The sequence below is a fragment of the Balaenoptera physalus genome, assembly GCF_965194825.1.
Source record: "Balaenoptera physalus genome assembly, chromosome: 7".
In the NCBI taxonomy this organism is placed as follows: domain Eukaryota; kingdom Metazoa; phylum Chordata; class Mammalia; order Artiodactyla; family Balaenopteridae; genus Balaenoptera; species Balaenoptera physalus.
This window is the reverse complement of record NC_138886.1, coordinates 6,068,008-6,087,794: the sequence shown is the minus strand read 5'-3', so window position 1 is coordinate 6,087,794 and position 19,787 is coordinate 6,068,008. Positions and strand designations below refer to the sequence as shown.

The 19,787-nt window shown below is 47.0% G+C and overlaps 1 protein-coding gene across 1 annotated transcript in view; it reads left to right on the top strand.

Annotated features, from left to right (window-relative positions):
- Positions 1 to 3,564: 3,564 nt before the first annotated feature.
- The window catches only part of HMCN2 (hemicentin 2), a 154,508-nt gene continuing 138,285 nt past the window's right edge, over positions 3,565 to 19,787 (top strand). The window contains exon 1 of the mRNA XM_082468057.1: positions 3,565 to 4,228. Coding sequence (XP_082324183.1) covers positions 3,979 to 4,228 — 250 coding nt within the window. The 5' untranslated portion in view covers positions 3,565 to 3,978. The remainder of the gene's footprint in view (positions 4,229 to 19,787) is intronic.

Sequence of the window (19,787 nt, the reverse complement as noted above, 5' to 3'; positions counted from 1 at the left end):
CCTGTACAAATCATCCCCCTATGTTTCTGAGGCAGCGTGAAGTGGAGGAGCTGATCTCGGGTCCTGTAGAAAGGCAGGCGTGGATGCCAAGTCCAGCCTGGACACAGGACTTCATCTCTCTGAGCCTCAGTTTCCCCACCTGTCACATGAAGGGTAAATATTGACCTCAGCGGAGATCTAAGGGGGTGTTTGGCAGAGTGTCTGGCAGTCAATAAGGATCTGGCAACCGCTATCCATCATTAGTCTTTTTACTCTTTCAGAGGAATAAAGCAGGTTCCTTCAGGGAGAGGGCTGGGGTGGGATGAGGTGAGAGGTGGGTGTTAGAATCACAGAGGCTCTGATATGACCGAGACTAGGATGCCTTTAGGGAGTGGGAGGTGAGGAAGCGAAAGGAAGGCCCATTGGTAGGGAGGGGCCGCTTTTCTTGGACCGGCCAAGTATCTAGAGCCCTGGGTTCTGATCCAGACGCTCAGCTGGTCTTGGATCCCAGTGTAGACACAGTAGACAGGCCTGGATTTCCAAGCCAAGGCTGAGAGAAGGTGACGGGTGGGGGGAAGTCATAACAGTGCATGCCTCCTTTAAGCTGACGGGCCAGACCCACGGTGCTCTCCATAGCAAACATGTGGTATGCTAGGAAACAAACAACTCCACTGAGACTGCTCCTTCTGGCAACAGGGGGAAAATGTGGATTATCTCGAGTTCAAAAATGTGGGCTCCCAGGAGGTCTGTAAAGTCGAGGTGGTGGGATGAAAGTTGGTTGATGAGGTTTGGTTGTGTTTTGTCTGGCCTCCTGGGCCCCCTGTGCTCAGGCTCGGCACTGCGGGCCTTGTCACTTGGGTGACCATGTTTACGTTCCTGGGAGCATTGAGCGCTGGGAAAGGCTCAGCTAGGCCATCCTGGATGACAGGTGCCTGCCCAAGGCTCCCTTCCACGGCAACTGGGGGAGGCTTTGCTACCATGAGCTCAGACATTCCCTTGCATCCTTCTTGTGTCTCCAAGGGACCCCGGAGATGGTTCTAGAGTGGGGGAGTTGCAAGAACCACTGGAGGCCATCTTGTCAGCCCCCTTCCATCCCCCAGATTCTACAAATGAGGAACCAAGACAGAGAGGGCAAGGACCTCGCTCAAGGTCACAAGGCTATTTGGGGACTCAAATCCATTGGTCCAACATGTTCTTGTGATCAGCCTGAGGAGAAACATCTTGCTTTCCTTGGGACCAGTTCTGCTCTCAGCTCCTCGGGAAGAAGATTTATGGCTTCTTGGCATCTACAAGTTCGCCCCTCTGAACTTCGACCTTTCTGAAATGCAAATTGGAACAGGTTGCTTCCTGAGGGACAGTCTTCAGTAGCTCCCCAGGGCCTCTGCAGAAACCCAACGCCCTTTGTAAGACACGTAAGGCCCCTCAAGATCTGGCCTTTGTCCTCTCCTCTGCCACCACCCTCCAGTTGTACGGGCTAGCAGTGGGTCTCTCGTGTCCTCCTGCCTTTGCACATGCTGTTCCTACTCCTCGAATGCCCTTCCCCTCTTGTCCTTGAAGGCTTCTCAGGCTCACTCTGTGGCCTCTTCTGACTCCTGGGCTCAGCCACTCCTTCCTCTGAGCTCCCAGAGCTCTTGGTAATTCCTCTGTTAGCACTTAGCTCATTGACTTAGAATTATTTGTTTACATGTCTCTTCTCCCCTGGGTAGGAAGCATGTCTTACACATCTGTATGTCCCCCCTTCCCCAGCAGGGCCTAGCAGAGCGCTGGACACCCAGCTTAGGCTCAGCCAATGTATGTATGCAGAGTGAATGACCGAAGGACTCACTTGTCCTCAAAGGTCCCCTGCACAGTGCCTGAAATGTCACCGTCTGTGAGCCCTGCCTGGTTCCTGGCTCCTGTTCGCCTTTGCCTTCCCACAGCTGGGGCCTCTTTTCTCTCTCCAACAGCTGGCCCAGCCCTGCCCAGATTCTGGGGCCAGCCACAGCCTTAGCACAGGGAGATTTAAAGAGCCAGTGTTCAGAAGTGCAGGTGACTCAACCTCCCATGAGCTGGACTGTGAGTTCTACTGTCACCTGGGTCTAGGCACTTGGTTCCTACCATATCCCATGAGACAGGCAGCTCCCCGGAGACCATTTTCCCTGGACCCTAGTCCTTCTTATAAAAGGTCCTTGCCCTGGTCTAGAACTGGGTCCCTGAGGATGTGTGTCACTTCTTCCCCATGGCCAGCGCCCAGACATAGGGCTTCTCTGATACCCGCTGACCCATTTAGGTGGCAAACCTTCATCGGGCACCTACCATGTGCAGGTACTGGGTCTCTGCTGCCCCAGAGCTCAGAGTCGGGGTGGGAGGGACAGAGAAGACATTGGTGATATAGTGTGGTCACCACTAGGACAAGGGGTCAGACGAGGGGCTGTGGGGTCACGGGGCAAGGTGCCGAAGTAACCTCAGAGGTGGGGTCTGAGCTGAGATGGAGCGGGAAGGAGAAGTTATGGGCGGGAGGTGGCGGGGGGGCTTCCTCCTGGTTGAGGGCTCCGGAAGGGAGGGGCTGGAGAAATCCACCGCCCCACCCCCGCCCCCCCTACAGACCCAGAACTTTCAGCCATGTCCATGGGGCTGCCTGCCCCTGTCCTGGGAGCATGATTTTCTCAGGGGAGGGGCTGAAAAGTGAGAGGACCAAGCTGGGCTCCCTCGCATGCTTCTCAAAACCAGGAAGGCCCACAAAAGCTGTCTCTTCTTTATTTATTCAGTCAATATTGAGTGAGCCCCCACCACGTGCCAGGGACTGGGCTGGGGCACTGGAGGCTGACAAGATGCAGCCCTGCCCTCAAGGGGCTCCTAGGCCAGCAGGGAGAGAGACGTAGAAATAAGCCATGAGAGCACAGGCTGAGCTGAGCAGTGGTGGGGGGGGGGTGCCCGACCCTCTCCAGGTGGTGGGAGGGAGCACTGTCTGGGAGGGGATGGCTGTAGGCACCCAGACAGCACCACTAGCATCTCACATGCATCCCAGAAACCCCCATGGGACCCAGGGGATCTAGCGAGGCAGGTGGGCAGAGGGGCATCCCCCATCCTCTGGAGTCATCAGATGACCTTAGACAATGTCTGATAACACTTAGAAGAGGCAGCAGAGCCCAGGGGCTTTGGAATCTTTCTAGAGCTGGCTTCTAATCGACTCTCTACTACTTGAGAGCTGAGTGACTTTGGGCTAATGACTGAGCTTCAGTCTGCTCATCTGTAAAATGGGTTTAGTGTTAGTGCCTCCCTCTAGGGTTGCACCGAGCACTCGAGGAAATAATAACTATGTGAAAACGCTTAGCACATACTAGCTGCTCAACTTCCGTTGCTTGATTATAATAACAGTGATAGACAACAACTGGGAAGCACAGATTCCTGAGGAAAGAAAGGGAGTTACTGTGTGTGTGTGTGTGTGTGTGTGTGTGTGTGTGTGTGTGTGTGTGTGTGTGTGTTTGGGGGTCAGTTTTTAGGGGGCTGGGTGGAGGGAGCCACAAAAGCCAGGGCCCGTGGGCAGCTCTCCAGGGCAGGGGCAGCGCCGTTCCCCCTCCCTCTCCCGCCCCCGCAGCGAGGCGCGCCGTCGGCGGGAGGCGCAGGTGTCCAGTGACTCCCATGCGTCCCCATCCCTTGCGGCCTTGGCCGAGGGCCCGGCTCCCTTCTGCCGTCCGCCCCGCGTCCTCCCCTAACCTCGGGTCTGGACTGGCGAGCAGCGGGGCCGGGAAAGTTTGAGTCACAGTGAGGGGAGCGGAGGAGGCGGGGCCCGTGACCCTGAACGGGGTGGGCTCTAAGACCGCCTCGGTCTCCCAGCAGGGGGACCCCGCCGCAAACCCACGTCCCGCGCGCACCGGCCGCGGTCCGACGGAGCGAGGCGCCGCGCCGCGCTGCAGCCGTGCGTCGGGTGGCCGCTGGGCGCACCAGGGCGGTCGCGCTCTCAAGGCCCCGCGAGCCTCCACCGCGGCAGCCGCAGCCCCTCGGCCGCGCTCAGCAAGGATGCCCCGGGCGCCGCTCCTGCGGCTGCTGCTGGCGGTCTCGGCGGCAGCGGCGGTGGCCGGCGAGCCCGGGACGGCGCTGCCCCCTACCACGGGGGACGCCACCCTGGCCATCGTCTTAGACGTTACCGGCTCCATGTGGGACGACCTGATGCAGGTGATGCACGGCGCCTCGCGCATTCTGGAGCGCAGCCTGAGCCGTGGCAGCCAGGCCATCGGCAACTACGCGCTGGTGCCCTTCCGTGATCCAGGTAGCGTCCCCCCGCGCCCCCGGCGGCGTCCGCCGCGCCCTGGCCCGGCGCCCTGGCGCGGTGCGCTCTCCCGCCCGCATTGCGCCCCGGGCGCACTGGACGCCCGCAGGCTGCACCGCGGCCCGGCGGGGGCGCCTTCTCGACGCCTTCACTCTGCCCGAGCCCGGGCACCTGGGGCAGGCCTTGCAGCCGCCGGGTCCTTTCCCCGGGAACCTGCTCTCCCCTTCTCCCCCGCCTCCCGGCTTGCGTCGTCAGGCCAGTGACGGAGAGGCGGGGGCACTGCGTTCAAATGCCGCGCAGCCACCTCCTGGCTCTGCGACTTGAGCAAGTGACCTCACCTTCCGGAGCCTCACCTTCCCCCTTTAGGAAACGGGGCGAGAACTGCCTCCCAAACTTGCTGAGATGTTGAAATGGGTCCTTCGTGTCCAGGGCCTGGCACGCATGAGCCTCCGCAAGGTTTGCGGATTTGCCTATGTTAATTCTTCAAATTCGCTCCCGTCGTGGGCTTCGGGGGCCAGAAGAGCCACCCAGGCAGGAGAACTTCGCGTCTTGTCCCTCACCTGTTCTCGCGAGAAAAACAGCAGCCAGGTCGCCTCTACCCGCAGTATTCTCACTGCCAGGTCCCCCCACCTAACCCCTTCTACCCTGCAGACAGCACCTCCTTCCCTGCAGCCCCCTGTCTTTCAGCTCGGTGTTAGGGGCATGCCCTAGAAAAGACCCCTGGGAGACCCCACTGTGGGGAGTTTCAGGGAAAACAGCTGTGGAGCGTGCTTAGACTCCCAACTTTCTGAGTGGCAGGACTGCTTTTTCTCCAACATTTTTAATGAAAAACTTCAGACTTACAGCAAAATGGGGGTGGGAAATACATAAACACCTGTCTGCCCACCGCCCAGATCCTGTGATTAATTTTACTCTGTTTTATCACGTTTCTCTCTATTAGTCACCTCTCTAGCAGGATAGCTTTATAAAGCCAAAAAATAAAATACAAATGGCAGATTCCTTGCAGAATTGCTCTGCAAAGTGTTCTTGTGCTGAAAAAATACACAATGGCCCAAGGCTATATGAGCTAGTAAGCCCTTTTAGAAGAATTTTTCTTTATTAATCACAGCATCATTACAGATATTTGAAAAATGGGCCGCAGTCGGTGTACATAATCCCACGCAGCCCTCAGGCTGAGTGTGGAGTCCCTCTGCTTCCAGGAGTTCTGGGCTCTGCAGCTCAAAGCACAGAAGTCAGAGGTCTAGAAAAAGTTTCCTGGGAACATCAGAAGGACAGCTCCCACCTGGGGGTCAGGGGGCAGCAAGGTTGGTGGAATTGTGAAGACGTGGGGTGTGAGGTGTGTCCTGGGGGTTTCAGCTCTGACGCAGTTCACCCTCTGCCCCCCTAACTTTCTCGCTCCCTTTCTGGGTCATTCTTGGGCTTCCAAAGATATTGCATTGAGAGAGCTTAGGGATCATTTAATCCAACGCTTCTCTTACAATTGGAGAAACTGAGGCTCAGGACACGGATGGGAATTTTGCAAGGCCACCTGCCAGGCTGATGTAATTTCTGATTCATAACCCGTATTTGTCTCTAAAATGCTTGGCTGCAGTTGTAGGGCAGGAGAGCAGCCTGTTGGAACCAGACATAGTGTCCCGGGACCCATAGTGTCCTCACTGCCCCCTCTCTGGCCATCATCTTCATGAAGCCCTCGTGCCATCCCCAACCTCTCCTCCCTGGGTGCCGAGCGCGTGCCTGACTCTCCAGCCTTCACTCCATCTTCTATGAAACAAAAAATCCCATCCTTCTCCCCGCCCCTGCTCCCCAAACCATACTCCCTACAGACACCCCAGGTCCAGTGGAGGGGGACCTCAGCGTTTATTGAGCCTCTGCTGTGTGCACAATCTTGTGAGGCTTCCAGCGTGAAGGGGGGCAGGGTTCACACCAAGGAGCCGGGCAGTCTGCTGGCGACAAGCCAGGCAGAGGGTGGAAGGTGTCACTCCTGACAGCTCCTGACTATCGGTTAGCAAGGGAAAGGACTAACCAAAGGCTCTCTGAGGAAGCATCATTGGAGCAGGACTTGAAGAAGATGAAGGGAAATTTATCAGCTTTGGACCATTTGGCAATGCTAGCTGCCAGGGATGCAGTGGGACGGAGGTCTCCCTGAGCACATGAAACTCCCTGGGTGGTGGCAGACATGTAGGGGCAGGTGTGTGTGGGTGTGGAGCCAGGGCGTAGGAGGGGTGAAATGGGAAAGCGGGGAGAGGCGAGATTGGTCCTGGCTGTGACTGTGGAACTGAGGACTCGGAGCACTTCGATTTCCTTCTATGGGCTGTGAGCAGCCACTGAGGGCTTCTGAGCAGGGATTGGATCTGTGGTTTAGGTTAGGCTGTGTCTTTTGAATCAACCAATGGAATTCCCTTTGGTGGAAGAGGAGCTGAGAGTCAGGGGTTTTAGCTGACAGTTCAGGCCCCCCAGGGCTGCGTCCTGGGAGGGCCTTCTTAAAGGAACCCCCTACCTTCAACCCCAAAGACCACGTTTTGCAGGGCAAGTTTCAGTGGTTCTGGACTGCACATGCTTGGAGATAAACCAGAATCTGTGCTTTGGAAATATTTTTTAAAGTTTTTAAATGAAAAAAAGTTGTATGTTCCCAAACTGCAAAGTTAGACTTTTGCTAATGGTTTTATTTTGGCTGAAATTTAGGTTGTTTTCAGTTTTTCTCTATTAAAATGTTGCAAAAAAGCACTCTGGTGTCTGCATCTTTGATTGGTTTTTTCATTGGATTAAGTTTTTGGAAGTGGAATTCCTAGGTCGTTATAAACACACTGAGTGGGTAGGCAACTCTTCAAATTGTTTTCCAGTGTTTTGGGAGTTTAAACTTCTACCAGAGGCATTTGAGGGGACCGTTTCAGAGCAGCTGCCCCCAACCCTAGGGATTAGGGTAACATTTTTTTTCCTAATTCAAAAGATGGAAAATGATATCTTCTTATTTTAATTGCTAGTGAGGTTCAGTAAATTCTCAAGTGTTTACTAGATGTTTTTGTGTGTGAATTTCTTCTTTTGTAAATTGTCAGTTCCTTTACTCATTTTGCCATTCCGGGTTTTTAGTGGTTTTCTTATTAGTCAGTATGAGGACTTTATATTGATGATATTAGTTGTTTTTTGTTATGTGGTTAGCATTTTTCCTAGTCATTTGTCTTTTAATATTTGTGATTCCTGATGTTTTGAAGTTTTAGATGTTTATGTAGCAAGATCTATTGCCTTTTTCCCTTTGTAATTTCTTCACTTTCATTCTCAGAAAGATTTTTTTCTATCACAAAATCAGTTAGGTACATGTTCTAGGTTTTTTCATTTGTTTTCTTTTTTTTTCTCTTCATATTTAATTTTTTAACCTGGAATTTAAAAAAAATTGGCACTGGTATTAAAAATAATTTGATGTAATTCTTCTAGAACAGGATAATTGATGGTACAGTTACATTTTATCAAATAATCCTTTTTCATTCATTTAGATCCTGCCTTTATCCAAAATTACTTTATATCCATTAATTTACCTGGGCTTTCCATTCTGTCCCATTGTATGACAGTTCTTGTGCCAGGAGCACATTGTATTTGGCTTTATAATATTTGGCCTTATAGTAGGGTAAATCCTTCCTCCTATTCTTAAAAAAAAAATTTACCACCAGCCTTATTGAAATACAATGGACACATAATATTGGGTTAGTTTAAGATGTCCAATATATTGATTTGATACATTTATATATTGCAAAATGATTACCACCATAGCAGTTAGCTAATGCCTCCATCATGTCACATAATTACCATTTCTTTTTTTGTGGTGAGAACATTTAGGATCTACTTTCTTGGCAATATTCAAGTACATAATACAGTATTATTAGTGATAATTACTATGCTGTACATTCGATTCCCAGAACTTGTTCATCTTATAACTGTAAGTTTGTACCCTGTGACTAACATCTCCCCATTTCTCCCATTCCCTGATTCCTGGAAACCACCACTCTACTCTCTGTTTCTCTGAGTTTCACTTTTTTTTTTTTTAGATTCCACATATAAATGAGATCATACAGTGTTTGTCTTTCTCTGTCTGACTCATTTCACTTAGCATAATGCCCTCAAGGTCCATCCAAGTTGTCCCAAACAGCAGGATTTCCTTCTTTCTCATGGCTGACTAGTACTCCATTGTGTATATAAGCTGTATCTTCTTTATCTTTTCATTGGCTGACAGTTTTAAAATTTTAATAAACTTTTATTTTTAGAACAGTTTTTTTTTTTTTTAATAAATTTATCTTTGGCTGCTTTGGGTCTTCGCTGCTGTGTGTGGGCTTTCTCTAGTTGCAGCAAGCTGGGGCTACTCTTTGTTGTGCGTGGGCTTCTCATTGCGGTGGCTTCTCTTGTTGCGGAGCATGGGCTCTAGGCGTGTGGGCTTCAGTAGTTGTGGCTGTCGGGCTCTAGAGCGCAGGCTCAGTAGTTGTGGCACACGGGCTTAGTTACTTCGTGGCATGTGGGATCTTCTCAGACCAGGGCTCGCGTGCCCGTGTCCCCTGCATTGGCAGGCGGATTCTTAACCACGGTGCCACCAGGGAAGCCCTAAAACAGTTTTAAATTTACAGAATTATTGCAAAGAAGTTCAAATATACCCAACACCCAGTTTTCCCTTTTATTAACATCTTATATTACAATGGTACATTTATCACAATTAACAAACCGGTACTGATATGTTGGGGTGTTTTTTAAGATTTTTTTTGATATGGACCAATTTTAAAGTCTTTATTGAATTTGTTACAATATTGCTTCTGTTTTATGTTTTGGTTTTTTGGCCTCGAGGCATGTGGGATCTTAGGGATCCCGACCAAGGATCGAACCCACACCCCTGGCATCGGAAGGTGAAGTCTTAACCACTGGACCGCCAGGGAAGTCCCCATATGTTATTATTAACTAAAGTCCATTACTTTTTTTTTTTTTTTTTTTTTTTGGCTGCATTGGGTCTTTGTTGCTGCGCGCGGGCTTCGTCTCTAGTTGTGGCGAGCTGGGTCTACTCTTCGTTGTGGTGCGCGAGCTTCTCATTGCGGTGGCTTCTCTTGTTGCGGAGGATGGGCTCTAGGCACGCAGGCTTCAGTAGTTGTGTCACACAGGCTTCAGTAGTTGTGGCTCACGGGCTCTAGAGCGCAGGCTCAGTAGTTGTGGCACACGGGCTTAGTTGCTCCGCGGCATGTGGGATCTTCCCAGAACAGGGCTCGAACCCGTGTCCCCTGCATTGGCAGGTGGATTCTTAACCACTGCGCCACCAGGGAAGTCCTAAAGTCCATTCTTTATTCAGATTTCCTCAATTTCCTCCTAACATTTGTTCCAGGAGCCCATTCGGGATCCCATTTAGTTGTCATGTCCCTTGAGGCTTCTTTTGGTTGTGATGGTTTTTCAAACTTTGTTTTTGATGACCTTGACAGTTTTGACGAGTATTGCCCAGATGTTTTGTCTCTCAGTCATGATTTGCCTGATGTTTTTCTCCGGTTAGACTGGGTAATGGGAGGAAGACCACAGAGGAACAATGCCATTCTCATTATATCATGTCAAGGGTACATGCTATCATTATGACTTATCACTGTTGACGCTGACCTTGATCACCTGGCTGAGGTTGTCAGGTGTCTTCACTGTAAGTGTACTCTTTTCTTTCTCCTTTTCTGTACTGTCCTCTTTGGAAGAAAGTCACTTACACGCAGCCCACACTTAAGAAGTAGGGAGCTGTGATCCACCTTCTTGAACATGGGGTATTTACATAAATTGTTTGGAAATCTTCTGTGTGAGAGAGTTGATTCTTTTCCATTTATTTGTTTATTCAATCATTTATATATATCAGTATGGACTCATCATAGTTTTTTTTTTTTTTTAAATATTTATTTATTTATTTATTTATTTATTTATGGCTGTGTTGGGTCTTCGTTTCTGTGCGAGGGCTTTCTCTAGTTGTGGCAAGTGGGGGCCATCATAGTTTTATACTTTGGGTTATAATCCAATTCTACTTTATTTTGTTGCTCAAATGTTTCCAACTTCAGTCATTGGGAGCTCTTTCATTTGGCCTCTGTGTGCCTTTGACATACCCCTATTGTTGTGAATTTTTTTAAAGCACTTTCTTACTTTCTGGCACTACAGGATATTTCAGACTCATCTTATGTATTTCCTTCCCCAGTCCTAGAATTAGTCATTTCTCCAAGGAGCCCTGGTTCCATTGATTAAAAAATGGTATTAGACACCAGCATCTGAGTGCTAGGTGTGCTTGTTGCTACTGGGGTGTCACCGCTTCTGCATCTTTAGCTGACAGAGCAAGGAGATACATGTTGTATATGTAACCTTTGTGTATACCCATATCTATAAATATTTCTCTGTTTAACTGTCTGGATCTGTATTAAGCTGAACATGAGTTCATTCTGATGTCTCCAGCTCTCATTGATTACCACGTGGATCCTTCTAGCCTCCTATTCTTGCTTATCTATAACCTCCCACTCTGACAGTGACTAACCTGGCCCTCACCATTCACCACTCACTCGTCATTTACTTAATTTTCAGTTCCAGTCTACATTTATAGTGCTTTTAGCATTGCTAAATTGCACCCCGTGGAAAACAACTTTGTTAATAGAGTACAGTTCTTTTGCCTTTAGTCTTATAGATGCAACTCATTTCCAGAGTTACTTAGCCCTGCAGCTTCTTCATGTTCTTTTTATTCATCTTCTTCGTTTTCAAAATATTCTTGAACATGTTTTCTTTTCAGATGAAAAGTAGAAAACGTAGTCAACTTCCAAAAAAAATTCCTACTGTGAATTTGCTCAGAATTGTGTTAAATCTTGATTTGGGGAAGAATTATCATTTTAAAAAATTTAATTGTTTTCCTCTAGGAGACCTCTTCCTTTTTTTTTTCTTTTTACGTATTTATTTCTTTTTGTAAAAAACTTATAGGTTTTTTTTTTCCTTATAGGTTCCACCCATTTCTTTTTAAGATAATTTCTAAATGTTTTGGGTTTTGTATGACTATTTTGACCAGGAATTTTTTTCATTACATTTTTTTTTTAAACTTTATTTATTTATTTATTTATTTATGGCTGTATTGGGTCTTCGTTTCTGCGCGAGGGCTTCCTCTAGTTGCAGCAAGTGGGGGCCACTCTTCATCGCGGTGCGCGGGCCTCTCACTATCGCAGCCTCTCTTGTTGCGGAGCACAGGCTCCAGACGCGCAGGCTCAGTAATTGTGGCTCACGGGCCTAGTCGCTCCGCGGCATGTGGGATCCTCCCAGACCAGGGCTCGAACCCGTGTCCCCCGCATTGGCAGGCAGACTCTCAACCACTGCGCCACCAGGGAAGCCCTCATTACATTTTTTGCAAATGAGTATTGCTAGTATGTTGGAAAGCAATTTATTTTCATATATTTATTTTGTTTCCAACTTTCTTACTGAAGACTTTGTAAAAAAAACTAGTCCTAATTTTTTGGGGGGTAATGTCTTGAGTTTTCTAGGTTGACAATTACAGCCTGTCCAAATTGTAATATTGTCTCCTCTTTTCCAATCAAATTTTTTGCTTGTTTGGAATGTTTTGTGGTATTTAGCACAGTGTTAAGTGATGGTGGTAGCTGAAGTCGGTCTTGTCTTGCTTCTGATTGTATAACATTGTATGATATTGGTTCTTGGTTTGAGGTTTTCTTCATCAGGTGAAGGAAGATACTTTCATTCTTAATTTTCTAAAGGTAGAAAAAAACACCCCCAAAACAAAAATTCCAAATGGAGATGGTGCTGAATTTTAGCCAGTGACTTTCTGGCTTTGTTGAGATATTTGTAAGATCTTTCTCCTGTTGACCTCTGGATGTGATTCCTTCATTTTAAACCATTTCCACATTCCTTGCATAAGCCCTGCTCAGTCATTGTGGATTATTCTTTAATATACAGCTGGATTCTGTTTGCCAGTGTCTTCTTTAGGAGTTTTCCATTTATTTCAATATGTATGATCAGTAAATGATATTCTTTCTTTGTGCTCTTTGTCAAGTTTGGCATCAGGGCTTAGCTCTTTCAGTGAATAACTGACATTATTAAGTTTCCTCAAAAAATTACAAATTTAATACGTGCTTGTTAAATGTTCTAATAACACGACTCTCAAGAGACGCAAACACTTTTAATCATTTTGTGTGCTTCCAGACCGTGTGTGCGTGTCATTCATTTGTATACATATATACACGTAGTTTTTTTATTATATAAAAAACGGGATTATACTATGCATACTGTTTTGCAACTTGCTTTTTCTCCCCCACATGCTATATCATGGATCTCTTTTTACGTTAGGAAATATCGATCCACCGCATTGTTTTAATGACTACAGAAGGTGTTACAGGAGGGATCTTAATTTATCTTACCTCGATTTATCCAACCATTCCGACATTATGAAAAATAGTTTGCTTTCAGTTTCCTTACAATATACACACACATTTGCAAAAACATGTCTATAGGAACGGGACTTCCCTGGTGTTCCCAGTGGGTAAGACTCTGTGCTCCCGATGCAGGGGGCCCGGGTTCGATCCCTGGTCGGGGAATTAGATCCTGCATGCATGCTGCAACTAAGATTTTGCATGCCGCAACTAAAGATTCCGCATGCCGCAACCAAGACCCGGTGCAGCCAAAATAAATAAATATTAAAAAACCACAACATATCTATAGGATAGATTCTCAGACCTGCAACTGGTTCGTTGTTAAAGCATATGAACATTTTTTAAAATTATAATTGGTATCAGCAAACCGTCCTCCAAAAATGCTCTACCATCTAACCCTCCTACCAAGAGAGTGTGAGACTGCTTTTTTCCCAAACCCTTGCTGGCATCTGGGGACGTCACTCTTCCCTTTTTTGCTAATTTGATAGGTGAGAGATGGTGACCTGTTTTAACTTGCATTTGTCTGATAGAGAGTGAGTTTGAGCATCTTCTCTGGGTCGCCAGGTGTGCTGTCAGCTTTCCCCAGGGAAGAGGTGGTTTTAGGGACTTCCCTAGTGGCGCAATGGTTAAGAATCTGCCTGCCAATGCAGGGGACACGGGTTCAAGCCCTGGTCCGGGAAGATCCCACATGCCGCGGAGCAACTAAGCCCATGCGCCACAACTGCTGAGCCTGTGCTCTAGAGCCCGCGAGCCACAACTACTGAGCCCGTGCTCTGCAGCAAGAGAAGCCACTGCAGTGAGAAGCCCCCACACCGCAATGAAGAGTAGCCCCTGCTCGCTGCAGCTAGAGATAAAGCCTGTGCAGCAACAAAGACCCAAAGCAGCCCAAAATAAAAATAAATAAATAAATTTAAAAAAATAATAAAGTATGTTCTGTTATTAAAAAAATGTTTATAAAAAAGAAAAGAAAAGAAAAGAAACGGGAAGACTGAGTCCCGGAGAGGGGACACAATTTGCCCACAATGGTGGCAGATGGTGAGACCCTGCTTGGGGCCCCTGTAGCGGGAGGAGGGGGTATGTGCACACCCAGAGTGGCCCCAGGGTTCAAGCCCTGCTTTCAAGGAGGTGGGAAAGGCAGGCTCGGGGAAGAGTCCTGGACGTGAGGTCTTTCTGAGACTGGCTCTGTAGCGCCTGGCTGTGACCGTGACCTCTGGGACACACAGACTGGGGGAGGGATTGTAGGATCACCCACGTGAAGGGCTGGGTGGTTCTTCTCGTGCGTGATCCTGATGTGTCCTAGAGGCTCCACACCCTCGTCTTATGGAGTGGAAAGTATTTCCCTATGGAGAGATGGTTCTGGGCCAAGCTTCTGGGGCTCATATGCTCAAGGGCAGCACAAGGGGAGACAAGGTCATGGGTTTAATCATCCCTGCACCTGGCAAGCCCTGCTCAGAGGGAACCCACGCCACATCTGTCCGGCTGTTTGGCAGGTGCCCACCTTCAGTCATGAACGTCCCGCCCCCTCCAGGAACAGGAACGAGGGGCTGGGGAACAAGTGCCATATGTCTGCAGCTTCATGCATGGTTGAGAGCTTGGATCTGGGGTCAGACGGACCCAGGTTTGAATCCTATCTCTGATGCTTCCTCATTGTAAGACCTTGGGCAGTTTGCTCTACCTCGCTAGCCCTCAAATTCTCACCTATAAAATGGAAATAGTGAATAGGAGACTTCATAGGTTTCTGTAACGTTTTTCTGAGTGAATGTGTGTCAAGTGCATAGAACAGAATCTGGTGCTTAATAAATATTAAAACAATGGTAGCTGTCATCATCACCATCATCATCACCCTCATTTTTGGACGCAGTATAGCCAGTGGCAAACAGAACAGGCTTTGGAGCCAAATATGTGGATTTGGACATTATTCTAGATTGAACAGTGTCGTCACAGAATTCCTGCCTTTCCTAGAACCTCAGAATGTGACCTTTTTTGGAAATAGGGTAATTGAAGATGTAATTAGTTAAGATGAAGTCATACTGAAGTAGAGTGAACCCTTAATCCAACGTGACTGGTGTCCTTATAAGGAGAGAAGAGACACAGGGAGAAGGATTGGAGTGATGGTGTGTTTACAAGTCAAGGAATACCAAGGATTGCTAGTATCACGAGAAATGAAGAGGAGGAAGGCATGGAGCAGATTCTCCCCAAGAGCCTTCAGAGAAAGCATGGGCTGCTGACACCTTGATTTTGGACTTCTAGCCTCCAGGACTGTGAGAGAATGTATTTCCATTGTTTAAAGCCACCGGGTTTGTGATATTTTATTACGGTGACCACAGGAAACTAGTACAGTTATTGACTACCACTTGCTAGCTGTATATGACCTTCAGCAAGGTCTTGGCATCCTCAATTCTAACAGGGAGCTGTTAATAGGACTGAGCTAAACTCTGTAAAATAATAAGTACTCGATGCATTGAAGCTGCTGTTAGCATCGTCACCCACTTCTACCTCCACCACCGTCATCATCATCATCACATCATCATCACCATCATCATCACCATCATCATCACCATCATCATCACCATCATCATCACATCATCATCACCATCATCATCACCATCATCATCATCATCACATCATCATCACCATCATCATCACCATCATCATCATCATCACATCATCATCACCATCATCATCACCATCATCATCATCATCACATCACCATCACCATCATCATCACCATCGCCATCATCATCATCATCACATCACCATCACCATCATCATCACCATCATCATCACCATCATCATCATCATCACATCACCATCACCATCATCATCACATCATCATCACCATCATCATCACATCATCATCACCATCATCATCACCATCATCATCCACATCAACATCATGCTAAGAAGGGCTTTTTATCCAGATCCAGTCCTTCCTGGACCGGCTGAAGGAGGGAGATGGAGAGGGGCTCAAGCAACCCCTCTCAGTGGGCAAACTCACATGGGGACATGCCAGGTGTCCTGCCCTGTCCTGGTACCTCACTCTGTCCTGCTGGAAGACAGCTCTTGAAATGGTTACCCTGCTGAAAACACCCTGTCCTGGGGAGCTTTGGCATGATGAGTGATGATGGTGCAGTAGGTCCCAGGAATGACAAATGAAGCCGTGCACCAGCATTAATTAACGACAAGAAGGCATCTATCTCTGTCTCACTGCCTGGAGCTGTAGATGGATGGGTGGGCAGGTGGACAGTCGGGCAGCAAGGAAGACAGGTGGAGAGAAGACCTCCGTGCCTCCAGCCCCGTCTGGGCATCTTGAAAGCTGGTCCAGCCCTGGAATGATGGGACTGGTCAGTAGCAACCAGCGCCCAGAGCTGGTTTGGGGATTATCTGTTCAGTAAAAGGAAGAAATCAGACTAGTTTTTGCACATCAGTGCGTCTGTGTATGTGAGTGTGCTCTCCCCTGAGAGCCTTCTTTGTTCAGAGCTTGGGGCAGAGCTTTTAAAATGCCCTGCCCTCTGACTCAAGAGGAATCACAAACACTTTTGTCCATCTGGCCAGCTCTCCCTTAATATGGCCAACCCCTCTGCATGCCCCAAATATCCACATTTGGTTTCCTGCCTCATTTTGGATCTGTTTCTCTGAGTGATGGGCAGCAGCGTGCTGTGGTGGGAGGGCCTGGGGATCAGGCAGGCTTGGCATTCAGAAATATTTGCTGGGTGTTGATTGTATGCCTGGCATTGTGCTGGGCACAGGATATAAAGATAAAGGGTCCTGGACTTACCTGGTGGTGCAGTGGTTAAGAATCCTCCTGCCAATGCAGGGGACACGGGTTCGAGCCCCGGTCTGGGAAGATCCCACATGCTGCGGAGCAGCTAAGCCTGTGTGCCACAACTAGTGAAGTCCACGCACCTAGAGCCCATGCTCCGCAACAAGAGAAGCCACCATAGTGAGAAGCCCGTGTGCCACAATGAAGAGCAGCCCCGCTCACCACAACTAGAGAAAGCCCGCGCGCAGTAACAAAAGACCCCACGCAGCCAAAAATAAATAAATAAAAATTAAAAAAAAAACAAATGATAAAGGGTCCTGACTTGGAGCTGCTCAAACAGTATACTCAAACAGTATTTGTTATGAGTAAATGAATGTTATTCATTTACTCCTGTGAACAGTATTTATTAAGCACTTACCATGTGCCAGACGTTGAGGTTGGCAGGAGGTCTATGATGATGAACAAGAGAAGGGGTCACTGTTGGTGTGATGTAGCCAATCAACCCTAGTGCCAAATCTTCCCACCTGACCTTGAAGGACTCTCTTCCCCTCTCTGGCCTCAGTTTCCCCATCTTTTTAAAAGTGGGGGTCTTCGGATCTCTTCATTCTCCACATTGTTATATTTGGCACATAGGTTTGTAGTCAAATCATTTTTTTCCCCAAGAGCATTCCTTTTTTTTTCACCTTTTATTTTATATTGGAGTACAGTTGATTAACAATGTTGTGTTAGTTTCAGGTGTACAACAAAGTGATTCAGTTATACATATACATGTATCTATTCTTTTTCAAATTCTTTTCCCAATTAGGTTGTTACAGAATACTGAGCAGAGTTTACTGTGCTATGAAGTAGGTCATTGCTGGTTATCCATTTAAAATATAACAGTGTGTACATATCAATCCCAATCTCCCTAACTATCCCTCCTTCCACCCTTCCCCCCTGGAAACCATAAGTTTGCTAAGTCTGTGAGTCTGTTTCTGTTTTGTAAATAAGCTCATTTGTATCATTTTTTTTTTAGATTCCGTATATAAGCGAGATCATACGATATATCTCTTTCTCTGTCTGACTTACTTCACTTAGTATGACAATGTCTAGGTCCATCCTGGTCAATTAATCTATGACAAAGGAGGCAAGACTATACGATGGAAGAAAGACCGCCTCTTCAATAAACGGTGCTGGGAAAACTGGACAGCTACATGTAAAAAAAAGGAAATTAGAACATTCTTTAACACCATACACAAAAATAAACTCAAAATGGATTAAATACCTAAATGTGAGACTGGACACTATAAAACTCTTAGAGGAAAACATAGGCAGAATACTCTCTGACATAATAAATCACAGCAGTATCTTTTTTGATCCGTCTCCCAGAGTAATGGAAATAAAAACAAAAATGAACAAATGGGACTTAACTAAACTCAAAAGCTTTTGCACAGCAAAGGGAACCATAAACAAAACAAAAAGACAACCCACAGAATGGGAGAAAATATTTACAAATGATGTGACTGACAAGGGATTAGTCTCCAAAATTTATAAACAGCTCATGCAGCTTAATATCAAAACAAACAACCCAATCACAAAATGGGCAGAAGACCTAAATAGACATTTCTCCAAAGAAGACATACAGGTGGCTAAGAGGCACATGAAAAGATGCCCATTCCTTTTTTAAAAATTTATTTTATGGAAGTATGGTTGATTTATGATGTTGTGTTAATTTCTTTGATACAGCAAAGTGATTCGTGTGTGTGTGTGTGTGTGTGTGTGTGTGTGTGTGTGTGTGTGTGTGTAGGACCTTGTTTTTTACCCATTCTGTATATAATAGTTTGCATCTGCTAATCCCAAACTCCCAGTCCTTCCCTCCCTCCTGCCCCCAGCAACCACAAGTCTGTTCTCTATGTCTGTGCGTCTGTTTCTGTTTCATGGATAAGTTCATTTGTGTTGTATTTTAGATTTCACATATAAGTATATCAGTATATCATATGGTATTTGTCTTTCTCTTTCTGACTTACTTCACTTAGTATGATAATCTCTAGGTCCATCCATGTTGCTGCAAATGGCATTATTTCATTCTTTTTTATGGCTGAGTAGTATTCCATTGTATATATGTACCACATCTTCTTTATCCATTCCTCTGTCGATGGACATTTAGGTTGTTTCCATGTCTTGGCTATTGTGAATAGTGCTGCTATGAACATAGGGATCTAAGCCCATTCTTGAAGGAGACAGGATGGTGGAGGCTATGATAGGCAGGAAAATGCCCCCCCACCCCTGCAGATGTCCATAGAACCTGTAAATCTCATACTTGACATGGCAAAAAGGACTTCGCAGAAGTGATTCAGTTAGGAATCTTGAGATGGAGAGATGATCCTGGATTGTCTAGTTGGGCCCATTGTGATCACAAGTGTCCTTTTAAGAGGGAGGCAGGAGGATCAGAGTCAGAGAAGGAGATGTGATGACAGAGGCGGAGAGAGAGGGCGATATTTAAAGATGCTACATTACTGGCTTTGAAGATGGAGGAAAAGGACCATGATCAAGGAATGAAGGAAGCTTCCAAAAGCTGGAAAAGACAAAGAAATGGATTCTCCCCTAGAGCCTCTGGAAGGAACACAGCCCTGCCGACACCTTGATTTTAGGGCTTCTGACCTCCAGAAATGAATGTGTGTTGTCTTAAGACACGGAGTCTGTAGTAATCTGTCACAGCAGTAATAGGAAACTAAGACAGAGTCCTTAAAGTCCTCTCCAGGGATCTCCAGCCCAGGGGCTCCTCCAGGGCTTCTGGAATTTCCTGCGTCCTGTGTTTGCATACAATCCCTAGTCCTCAGCGTGTGCTGGCCGAGTGCTTGGGATACCAGGAGGTTGCGTGAGGCGGTAACTGTTGAGGAGCATTGCTGAGAGGTGTGCGGGAGTTGGAATTGGGCAATTTCCCAGAAGAATCTTCCTCCCTCTCAAAGCACAGAATATCTCAGAACGGGCTTGGCAATGGAAGGTCAGACCTTAGATGCTACGTCTGGCATTCTCCCCACATTCCACCACAGGGCTGCTCATTTTGGGTTTCTCAACCCAATAAAGTCATTTTTTTTAAAAGCTAAAAGAAAAGAAAAGGGGGGGCAAAAAGCCCAGAGGGAGCTGACATAGGTGACCAACATTTTAACACCATACACAAAAATTGTAACACCATACACATAACATTTTAACTTGTGAAGCCCGCTCTTCATAACTAGAGAAAGCCCGTAGAACCACGAAGAGAATCAACTCCCTTTGGCTATTATTGTTCTTCCATGAAAGAAGGAGTGATCGTCAACTCCCCAGGCAGGAAGCAGATGGACCGAAGAATAAAGGGTGGTCCTTCCAATTGGAGCACATTTAATTTGTGATAACCCACTTTACCAACTTAATTTTTCTC